The 12215-nt window shown below is 36.8% G+C and overlaps 1 protein-coding gene across 7 annotated transcripts in view; it reads right to left on the reverse strand.

Moving 5' to 3' along the window:
• Positions 1–12215, reverse strand: part of LOC127639142 (DENN domain-containing protein 5B) — a 56956-nt gene that overhangs the window by 5307 nt on the left and 39434 nt on the right. For 2 of the 7 annotated variants that reach the window (XM_052121010.1, XM_052121008.1), the window contains 14 exons: positions 11066–11156; positions 10121–10228; positions 8286–8417; positions 7990–8142; positions 7820–7898; positions 6550–6631; positions 6203–6331; positions 5816–5937; positions 4540–4685; positions 3211–3252; positions 1135–1253; positions 840–1027; positions 580–662; positions 360–486 (listed from right to left, as the gene is read on the reverse strand). In XM_052121010.1, the coding sequence (XP_051976970.1) occupies positions 360–486; positions 580–662; positions 840–1027; positions 1135–1253; positions 3211–3252; positions 4540–4685; positions 5816–5937; positions 6203–6331; positions 6550–6631; positions 7820–7898; positions 7990–8142; positions 8286–8417; positions 10121–10228; positions 11066–11156 (1601 nt within the window). The remainder of the gene's footprint in view (positions 1–359; positions 487–579; positions 663–839; positions 1028–1134; positions 1254–3210; positions 3253–4539; positions 4686–5815; positions 5938–6202; positions 6332–6549; positions 6632–7819; positions 7899–7989; positions 8143–8285; positions 8418–10120; positions 10229–11065; positions 11157–12215) is intronic. The other 5 variants (XM_052121013.1, XM_052121011.1, XM_052121014.1 and 2 more) reach the window with 3 other exon arrangements.

The raw sequence follows: 12215 nt of genomic DNA on the forward strand, positions 1-12215 counted from the left end.
CGAAGCTGAGACATTATTCTTCTCACTGTATCTGCTCCAGCATGGAAAAAAATGGCATCACCAGTCGTGGTGCAGAAACGAAAACCATTTATTTTGACACACTGTTTTTGAGTCAAAGAAATATAAGAAAGAGGAGTGGGTGGACTTTTAACATTGTAGGGTGGTTGTGTACACACACTGCCGACTCACATTTATGTACAAACACCATGTGAAAGTGAATTTTGCACAATAGGTCCCCTTTAAAGTTTAGTTCATTCGGCCAAAGGCATTAACACTAACAGAATAAATTAACTACATCTTAATGAATTAATAATTTTTTCTTTTGATCTCACAGTTGAACCCAGAAATATAAATCTTACCAAAGAAGTCCCACACAAAGACATTCTTCTGAAACAGCCGAGCTGTGCGAAATCCATGATGAAAGAACTGCTCCAGGGCCCACACCAGTCCACCTTCTCCACAGAGCAGAACTGTAAGACTGCCCCTCTGATGGAATGATGGAGAAAATGTCAGGTTTAAAAAAGTGCTAAAGGCAGACAGCATTGTGGATTGAGAGCAAAGTGGCAGAGTCATACTCACCTCTTTCTCTGGTTTGTGGAAATGCTTTAAAATGTTGTTCACTGCTTCGCCGATAGATTCCTGTATCTGAACTGTTGTTGGTTCTAAAGAGAAAAGGATTGCTTTTAACAGGAGGAATTAAGAATAGAAATAAAGATCATTATAGAAAAACAGAGCAGAAAGTTCCCCTAAATACAACAAGTCTCTCTTGGATTTCTAAAAAGAGATTTATCAACTCAAAACAGCTAAAATCTAAGATAAAAAGAATCATCAGAACTCACTATTTCCACGGCCAGTAAGTGATGTGATGCTGATTCGCCGAATCTGTGAGGGTGATCTCTGAAGGGGTGGAGTCTTGGACCCTCGCCCCCCTTCGTCATCATTGCACGGAACTACAAATTCACCGATCAGAACTCGCTCAAGACTGCCATCGTCGACGCCCTTCCCCAGCCACCTACCACATGGAAACCTGGAAAGGATAACAAGTGAATAAACTCAAAACCATACAAGGAACTTCATAATGGAGCGAGTGAGAAATGGAGCGAGTGGGGGGGGGGGGATAAGACTAGGCCATACTTATATGTGTGTCCGCTGATCTCATTGCGGACCATGACACAATCCACCAACCACTTTGCAAGGAAGCCAGAATTATCGTGACCCAGCTGCACTGTCGTCAGCTTTCCGAGATTCTGACACTGTAAAACACATACAAACATAGATCGGGAGAACAATGTGAGTGCCATTGAGTGGTTGTCTTTGAATATCTGGTCTGTGCTGCATTTTGAAAGTGACACCAAGACAGAAAACGTGTATAGTACACCGTTATTGGTTTTGACCAGTGGCGAATTCTCAGGGCCTGCAAAGACTTCTCTGCTGACTTAACATGCCAAATAAATACATATTTTTCATCCTTTCATTCTCAATCACCTTATGTGTATTTTTAACCGCTTTCCACTCTTAATTAATCTACAAATAAAATTGTTTTTTATAGTCAGAATTTATTACTTGATGCTTACAAGCAAGGTGAGACAATTGTTTCACAAATCACATGCCCGAAGCAGCGTGTGAGTCTGAGCTCCACCCCATCAGGCCTTCAGAATTTCCACAGAATCCCTCAACAGTGCAAAAGAATGCCCATCTAATGTCAGATTGTCTGATTCTTCAGCCAATCAGAGTGATTTATTTGTTCTTGGTCTTTAGGATATGTCCCGGTCGAGGCCTTCTAACGGGCCTTGAGTGACGCAATCGCACTTTAAGTGATGTACGCCATTGAGAAAGAGATCCTTTTGGATTTAAAAACCCGAGAATCGCACTGAAGGCCTAGACTTTTAATGCATGGCCCGCCACTGGTTTTGACCATAGTAAACATACAGTATAACACAACAACCTAATACAAACTAAGACCCAGGGGGCACAATAGAGATTTTGGTAACACTTTCCAATAAGATTCAATAACAATAGTTTATGCATTAGGTATCATGTACAAGCAATTAAAAAAAATGTACAGCATTTGTTAATCTTAATTAACATTAGTTAATAAAAATTAAATTGTTCATTGTTAGTTCATGGTGCTTTAACTAATGTTAACAAATACAACTTTTGATTTAAAAAATGTATTAGTATATGTTGAAATAAATATGATCTAAGATTAATAAATGCTTAATAAGTAATGTTCATTGTTAGTTCATGTTAAGTAATGTTAACAAATGGAACATTGTAAAGTGTTTCTTTGATTTCCTATAGGTTTAAATTAAAGATTCAAATTCAAATTAGGATTCTGAAATTGTCAGGGTTACTAAACAGATAAGATTGTACAGGGGCCGTTCAAACTGAATGCATTTTTGCATGTGGCTGTGCTATTTTGAATAATTTTTCAAAGTAGACATGTGCTAGATGGACATCTTTGATAGTTAGGCTGTGATGTACCACTTTTTGAGCATCTTGCGCAGGAGCGTGTCAAGTTTAAAAGAACTTAACATTTTAAAAACACATCTCGAGACACTTGTGTTATGTTTCATTTGTTGCACTGCACCAAGATTTCTTTAGTGCAAGAACGCGTTTGGATTGAATGGCCCCTTAAGTTGTTTCTGTAGTACAGCCCGGAGATCTAAAATACATCTAGGGAAGTAACCTAACGATCCAAGTGTATGAGCAATAAAAAAATTAAAAAAAAAGATACAGGTATTTTGGATATTTCAACACTCAATAACCTCATTTCAAGTTAAAGCTGCTGTGATTTTTATTTATGCAATAAAAAAAGGTAGACTCCCTGACAGATATTACTTAAATAGGTGCCCTGTGACAGCCCTACTCCGTAAACTCCTACTTCGTAAAAAACTGTTAGCTATTCAAAAATCTTGGAGGCAGCTCTCTGTCAATGGCATGAGTTTAGGGGTGGGACAACCTGTTTGCCTTATTACAATAGCTTTAATTTTTTACACACATATATAGAGAGAGAGAGTAAACTCACATTTACATGTCTGTCTCATTAAAAATGTCTGTTGTATGTAATAGATTCAAAAATTAACAATTTCATGCTAGAGAGAAACCCAAAGGAGAAAATGAGAGATCTCAGAGTGTAGAATCAGAAATATGGAGGAAGAGATGGATGGAGAGAGAGGGAGGAATAAAATTGATGGATGTGCACCTAACCTTGTAGGCGATGGAGATGTGCGTGTGAGGCCTAAAGGCAGACTGTGAGAGGACACAGAATGAGTTAGAACATGATGGGTGATTGGCAGAAAGACAAATGGCAGTGATTTGCTCTCCTCAAGGCTCAGCTCCCATTATGGGGTTGGGGCTTACAATAATATTTCCTTCCTTAAAGTGATGGCTTACTGGCAGCGCATTAATATACAGTAGATAGAGAGAGATTTCTGATAATCAACACATATGAGTCATTTCAGTTTGGCAAAAAAGAAATAATCTGGACATCAAGTGACTCATATCAGAACTGAAAGAATCTGCAAAACCTTTCGGAAGGCCAATGCAAAACAACAATTCCCAACCACTTTTGGGTGAAACCTGTCAAAAATATGTCAGAGTTTAAGTATGACTCTGACGTATTTTTGACAGGTTTCACCCAAAAGATTTACATTTATTCATTTAGCAGGTGCTTTCATCCAAATGAGGAAGGATACAACAGAAGCAGCTGATCTAAAGGAGACAGTAACATGACAAGTGCTTCAATACCAAGTTTCAATTGTATTAGAAAAGGACAAGCCAAGACAGAGATTAGAGTGCAAACTGATTTTTTAAAGAGTGTAGATTTTTTTGTTTTCATAATAGAAAAAATAAATTATATTTTGTTTAAGAAATTTATATATATATATATATATATATATATGTATATATAATATGCTTATAAAAATGAAAATAAAGCCTCTTTTAGGACCATATTTTTTTGCATTGTGACATTATTTATATGACATTTAAGCACGTCCTGCCAACCAAATTTCATTACTGTAAATTGCTGATTTAAATAAAAATATTTTATTTAATGTTATGTAAAATATTATAATAAATGTAATGATAATTTTAACTAAATTAATCACCATTTACAGCAGTATAATGGAAATTAAAAAAATAACTTCTATTATGGTGTGCATGCGTTGGGAAAATGCTTAATTGTCATTAAAATAGTCACAATGCAAAAAAAATCTTGATATTCTTAAAATAAGTCTTACTTTTCTTTACGCCAAATGTAATTCCTTATTTTTCTCCTTTCAATTTTGAGGTGAAACGTCACCTGGAACTGTTTTCGTTACATTATCCTTGCAATCAATAATAATTCATTCGATTTTTTGTTTTGTTAAATCTCTATCATGAGTAACTTGCCATTTAGCAGATGTCTGAAAGGTCTGCTCTCTTCCTGTGCCCACAGGAAGACAAAATGTGTGCCACACTCAAAATAATATCCATCTAAGTTTCAGCCACTGTGAACACAGAGCAGAATCTCTAGTGTGATGTCACGTAACTCACATCAAATGTCATTTCCAGAACGTTTTTAGTGATCTGCAGGATGCCGGAGTCACCCAAATTACCAGACACACACAACCAGGGATTGGATGTCGTCATGGCGTTACTAAGCTTCTTGATTGGGATGATGACCGCCCGGTATGGAATCACTAGGGGGGAAGAAAGAATGCTCAAATACATTAGTTATTAAATAGGTAATTATACAGAAGACAATAAAAATGAAAATTGATTTTATGACTGATTGATAATATATTCTCAGTGGTAATGCATTGTTCCCGAACTAGATAAAAAAAAAATGCCAACACGGTAAAGGGTTAGTTCACCCAAAAATGAAAATTCTCTCCTCATTTTCTCTCATGCCGTCCCAGATGTGTATGACTTTCTTTCATCTGCAGAACACAATTGAAGATTTTCAGAAGAATATCTCAGCTCTTTAGGTCCATACAATGTAAGTGAATGAGTGCCAAAATTTTTAAGCACCAAAATCCACATAAAGGCAAAATAAAAGTACTCCAGGCGACTATGGTGGTTAAGTCCATATATTCTAAAACAATTTGATAGGTGTGGGTGAGAAAAAGATCAATAAGTCCTTATTTACTATAAATTCTCCTCCCTGCTCAGTCCATTTACACTTTACTTTCATTCTCATTCTCCTTCTGTTTTTGGTGATTCACATCCTTCTAGCATATCACCCCTTAATGGTCAGGGAGGAGAATTTATGACAAAAAATTACTTAAATATTGATCTGTTTCTCACCCACACCTATCATACCGTGTCTGAACACATGGATTTAACCACTGGAGTCCTATGGATTACTTTTATGCTGCCTTTATGTGGATTTTGGAGATTAAAAATGTCGGCACTGTGAGGACCTACAGAGCTGAAATATTCTTCTAAATATCTTTGTGTTCTGCAGAAAAAAGAAAGTCATACATATCTGGGATGTGATGAGGGTGAGTAAATGATGACAGAATTTTCATTTTTGGTTGAACCATCCCTTTAATATTCATTCTTTGCGCCTCAATCAACTCTTCATGCCATCAGTAGCATGAAATGTCATACACAGAGCTTGGATGGATGGATGGATGGATAGAAATGCGGTTTCCTGCTTTTAAAAATTGTCTAAAAATTGTAACCAAATACTCAAGACTGGAGATGGCCAAATGTAGAATTTTAACAATTGATTGTTGAACTAATCAAATAATTGGAAACCCATATTGATCAACAAGGGGACATTTCCTCCTCAATGTCTATGTGTGCCTTTTTCTCTTGGACATACTTATGGTGGTGAAGACACTGGTGAAACAGAAGTAGTCCACAGCATTCAGACTCAGGAGATGAAAGAGAAACTGCTCTTTTTCCTCTTCACAACGCAAGAAAGCGTAACGCTTATACAGCTTCCTGTGGGAACATCACATACATAATAACAGGTGCATCTACTTACAACAGGGCAGTGTGTTGGTTCTGAAATACTGAAACTCAAATTCAACTTTTCACTCAAATTGTTATACTAATAATTTAATTTTGAATGGGAAAATGCAAATGCAAAACAAGCATTTTCACAAGTGGATAGCTGTGCCCCATTTATCTGAGATCTCGATATTTGCATGTGTGTGTGAGTCTCTGTAAAGGGAAAATGCTTCTGTGTGTGTGTGAAGTATCGTACTTGGTTAAAGTCTGGTTAGACAACAGCTGTTTGAGATGCTGGGAAAGCAGTTTTTTCTCCAGAGACAGACGGATCCAGGCACGTGCTCGACCTACATCAGTCTTAATCTCCCCCATATTCTGAATGTGTCTGAAAGTTTGAAAGAAAGAAAAAGAATTATAGATAGAAACAACAAAAACAAAAGCAATGGTGTAACAGAGCATATGTGGGTTGGAGAGGCCAACAGAACATTGTGGGTGTACATCGATTGCTCTCGGTTAACTGCAAGATTATCATCATCATTTAAAAATCACGCACACATGCACTGCTGTTTACAACATTAAGCTATCCCCAGGCTGTGAACACACCTCATATCCTGTATAAGTGATACACGTAACACAGGAAGGCCAAAACTGGACTCCGACTTGCGCCTTTCCTGTCCATTAGACACTGGAAAAAGAGAAAAACACATATATACAACTGTTTTGTTAGACATTAACTTTGTGAGGTAATGTTTGGCCTCTGTCAATGTACAGTTACGTCAACATAAGAACATCTATCTGCGCAAGCTTGTCATTGCAGTTAAAGGGTTTGTTCACCCAAAAATAAAACATTTCTCATCATTTACTCACCCTCATACCATCCCAGATGTGTATAACTTACTTTCTTCTGCAGAACACAAAGATTTTTAAAAGAATATCTCAGCTCTGTAGGTCCTCACAATGCAAGTGAATAGTGGCCAGAACTTTGAAACTCCAAAGGCACATAAAGCTAGCATAAAAGTAATTTTATGTAACCCATACAACTCCAGTGGTTAAATCCATGTCTTCAGAAGCAACATGATATGTGTGGGTGAGAAGCAGATCAATATTAAGTCTTTTTTACTGTAAATCTCCACTTTCACTTTAATTCTTCACTTAGTTTTTGCCATATTGTTTGTTTCACATTCTTCGTCCACAGGAGAATTTATAGTAAATAAGGACTTGTATGGATTACGTTGAAGTTCCAAAAAGCACAGAAATGTAGCAAAAACAGTTCTGGTCACCATTCACATGCATTGTGAGGACCTACAGAGCTGAGATATTCTTCTAAAACTGTTCACTTGCATTCTGCAAAGTTGTAGACATCTGGGATGGCAGGAGGGTGAGTAAATGATGATTAATGAATAATAATATATTTGGTTTAATGCCACTGACATTTCAAGGTAACTCTCTCACCCCCTTGAGTACTGAGATTTGTTGACACCTCAGTAATGCAAGAACGCATCTTCAGTTTATAAATGGGAACTCGTGCATGCAATGTATTAGCAAAGCATTCACTCCTGCATTTGTGCACTAGTTCTATGTTTCTGACCTATGGTGCAGGTTTACATGCACTTTAAAAGTTCAGTTTCAGTTGAACTAAAACAATATATATATATATATATATATATATATATATATATATTTTAAGTGCTCAGAAAACATGTGATGTGTATTTAACTCGTCATTTCATCCTTCAAATTTTTGAAAATGCATTGTGTCATGTATACTTGGACAGACAGATGAAGAATGTAGCTCGACTACTCAAAAACCCACTGTAGCTCGATTCTAACAGCGTATATAAATGTACTGTATACATGTGTGAGGAAGTTTTTACCTGGTGACTCGGACTGCAGTTGATTCTTCTCTACTCTTGCCTGGTAATGCAATAAATGAGACCACAGCGCAGACTTTCCCTATAAAAAAAGATGACACCAAACAATGCTTACCACCAACAGATTGTGTTGTACAAATGCATCGTCCAGTGTTTGTGTGTGTCAACCTCACCTGTTTGACCTGTAGGCCATGGCTCCATATTCTCTCCAGTAGGTCACACAGGCTTGCAATGAGCGTGTTCTCCTCCAGCCCTGTAATGTTTGCCTCTCCATGCCCAAGTTCAACAGCCTCTCTCCCCATCTTTTCCACCAGCATACGCTTGGTCTAAGAATCCACCAATAAACACCATTAAAAAAAAACAGCATGCCAGACATTTTTCTCTTTAAACTGTCTTCTCTCTTAAGTCGCTTTAATGCAAGAGACAATGAAGTCAGACCAGCAATTAAGCAATTAAAACTCATCTTGACCTTCATCTTGCATTCTTTTAGCAAGCCCTCCACAAACTTCCAGTTGGTCTGAGCGATAACAGCTGGAGAGAGGTCTGAAAGTTTTGGTTGTCTCAGGTTCTTCCCCAGGTTACGGGCTTCCTGCATGTATTTCTAGATAGAGATCAAGACACAGACATGTGAGAGACGATACACAGTGAGTGAGGTTCAAAAGAGGTTCACATTCTCTGGCTCACTTTAAATCAAGTAAGTCAAAAAAGATACATCAATATAGTTGAATTAGAATTTTAGAATAGAATTTAAAGTCTTGATTTGTTGGGATGGTACAACCAAAAATGAAAATGCTCTCATTTACTCACCCTCATACCATCCCTGATGTGTCTGACTTTCCTTCTTTTGCAGAACACAAACAAAGATTTTTAAAAGAATATCTCAGCTCAGGTTGGACAATTCAGTGTATGTGAATGGTGACCAAAACTTTGACACTCCAAAAGCACACAAAGGCAGCATAAAAGTAATCCATACAACTCCAGTGGTTAAATCCATGACTTCAGAAGCAATATGATAGGTGTGGGTGGGAAACAGATCAATATTTGTCCTTTTTTAATATACAGCCCTCCTATGCATGTTCACGAGAGTTCTTCTGTTTTGCATTCTTCGTGCATATCGCCACCTACTGGGCTGTTGTGCAAATATGATTTATATATTCTTTGCCTTTGCTTTATCCTTCCCGACTTTGCTTTCTACTTTTTTTGTCCTCCCTTCCCAGATGTGTATATATAGTAAAAGAAAAAGGACTAAAATATTGGTCTGTTTCTCACCCACACCTATCATATCGCTTCAGAAGACATGGATTTAACCACTGAGTTGTATGGATTACTTTTATGCTGCCTTTGTGCTTTTTGCAGCTTCAAAGTTCTGGTCAACATTCACTTGCATTGTGAGGACCAACAGAGCTGAGATATTCTTCTAAAAATCTTCATTTGTGTTTTGCAGAAGAAAGAAAGTCAAACACATCTGAGATGGCATGAGGGTGAGTAAATGATGAGAGAATTTACTTTTTTGGGTGAACTATCCCTTTAAAGGGGACATAATCAAATATGTCATTGCTTTTTTTTGTAATTACAGTTCAAGTTTTATTTACTAAAGTATGTAGACATATTGTAATGTTCGCAACTCAAAGCGCATGGTCGACCCAGACAATTTATGAAAAACCAAGCTGCTAAAATGAGTCAATAAGAAGCACATTTACATATGACCATCCCTACCTACATATTCAATATTCATCAACTAGGCAGAGATGTAATTACTCCTTTAATATGCAAAGAGGTAAGTCAATCAAACCCAAGATCAAAAACATATAGAGGTCTCTAAGGAACCGAAGGAAATATAGTTTTTTTCTAAGGGTCAGAGAAAACATGGAATATAAAATTGTTAAATTAAATTACAACGAAACCTTTTTTTGAGTAAAAAAAACTGAAATGTTACAAAACTGGACAACACATCCCCATATAAATCTTTGAGGTATTTTCACTAAAGGTAAACAGGATGCTTTGGGGTACAAGACAGAATCACACAGTAAAGTGGCCGATTACAAATTAGAGGATTTTATTCCTTTTCCTGTGAGCTCCAGGAGGGTTTGTGATTGTTGAGTTCACTAGGCATTCACTACATAAACTCTTGTTTATCAGTACGTGTGGGAATTTCCAGGGGCAGGATCGAGTGCAAAAGAGGTCAAAGGGTCAGTGAGTGTCTGTAGGTGGAGCTTCAAGGAATCTGGACTTCAGGGAGGAGTTTATTAAGGGCATCACAGAAATGTGCTTCAGTTCGTCACATAATGGCAGGCCTCCACATACCAGACAGCAGGCCGAGAAGGACTTTTTGGGTGGTTTAACGGGTGGGGGTGGTGCCTTATCCCACTCCCAGAAAGCCATAGAGTTCTGCAGGAGCAAATATCCCTCCACCTGCCGTGAGGTGTTACAGCCCACACCCAACAGCATCCAAACGACAGACACACACACAAACGATGAAGAAACAATAGAGAAAGGAAAGAAAAGAGGCAGCATGCACATGAATGCGATGTAGTTAGACAAGAAAAGACAACAGAGAAAATATTGACACAATTTAAATACCCCATGAAATACGGGACTTTTAGTCCATGTCTGTTAGCTTTGAGGTCATCTATAGCCTAGTGTACTCCTAAAAGTCGACTAAATTAACTATTAGCAGATGTAATCAATGTTCACAGCTGTGACGTAAACAAAACTTATTTACTATTTTAAAAAAGGGACAAGTCTCTTCGATGTGACCGTTTTTCTGTTTCAATAGGAAATACATCCACACAGGAAAGAAAACTGCCTGCCAAGTGATTTCATGGGGTCTTTAAAAGACAGCTCAGAAGAAAACAAATTGAGATAAAGAAATGAGACTTTAGAAACGAGAACAGGCAGATTCACAAAAAGCTCAAGAGACCTTTGCATGGAGTATGACTCATCACAAACGATTTCCAAGTCAAATTGAATGTAAATCACAGTCGGCAATTCAGACATTAGACATTTGCTGTCAGAACTGCATTATCGTCATCAGTTTAATTCATTTTGTGAATCTGTCCACGAGTGTACAGAGACAGCTTTATCTACCAACATCTGACAAATGAGACCCTCTTCAAGTTAAAAAGATGATGAAATACATAAAGACTCAAGAAAGGAGGAATTATGTGAACAAATGTTCATGCTAATCAAAAACGGATTTTGAGAGAAACATGAGGAGAGGGAGAAGAGAAAGAAAGAGTGCAGTCTCACATCTTTCAGATCATTGTCCAGCACGAGATGTTCGTTCTGTTGACGGTGTCGGTCTACTCTACGCTGAGTTGAGCATGTGCGATTGGACCATCTGTTGAAAGACAATTTAGATAAGTCAGTCACGATGCATGCTTTAAAAGACACTATAATAAACACATACATCGGTCATTGACAAAAAAAGGTCGTCCGAGATGTTAAATATTCTTTTAAAAATCTAGTTCTCTTAGGGTTACTCCATTTAACCTAAACAACATGTTGCTTTTAAAATAAATAAATAATACAACAACAACAAAAAAAAGTCCAAATATTTGATATTTTTGAAAAACTTCACAAACAGACATGAGGGACCTTTTTTTCATCTGCATGTTGGCGACACCACCTAACTTTGATTTGGTGGACAATAGTTTTTAAAATATTAAAACAAAAATTGTTTGCTTGATTATTTTAAGGAATAATAATAAAATATTATTCCAAACAACTAATTCCAACATCTCCTTTTTCAAGAATTTCAGCTTTAAATTAGTCTTGTTTTTTTTACTGTCTCAGGACGGTTTCACCAAATTTTTTACTTTAAGTCTCAGAAGAAACATCAAAATGACTTTTAACTCAGAAATTGAAAAGATTTATCACAGAGTCACTTCTTTATCAGAACGCATGTTTCCATGAGGAACCTTTTACATCAATTCCCTTTAAACAAAAGGTTCTTTAGACTAGAAAAAGGTTCATTGAAAGGTTCTTTGTGGAACCAAAAAAGTTCTTCATTGGCAATTTTTGGAAACTTTTTTTTAAGAGAGGTGTATTCAAGTAACTGTTTTGTATGAATTGTATTTTTTATGTATTTTTGAATAACTTCAAATAAATACAATACTAATAAAATTTAATACTAAACCATTAACAAATAAAAGCCCTTATTCCACAGTTTTCTGGAATACTTGATTCTGATTGGTTAATCCCCGCATTCTGCAATCAAATAACTTCATATAGTTACCGCTAAACTATAATTGTCAGGCAACTTATTTCCAACATAAATGTGCTTCTTTCATGTCTCACAGCACTCAACAGAATTTCTTGTCACATATTATATTAAACTCAACTCGATATTTAATCTCCCTTTATTTATTAAGTATCATCTTGTCGAGGTCCGAGATCA

Source organism: Xyrauchen texanus, chromosome 47 (assembly GCF_025860055.1).
Source record: "Xyrauchen texanus isolate HMW12.3.18 chromosome 47, RBS_HiC_50CHRs, whole genome shotgun sequence".
Lineage (NCBI taxonomy): Eukaryota > Metazoa > Chordata > Actinopteri > Cypriniformes > Catostomidae > Xyrauchen > Xyrauchen texanus.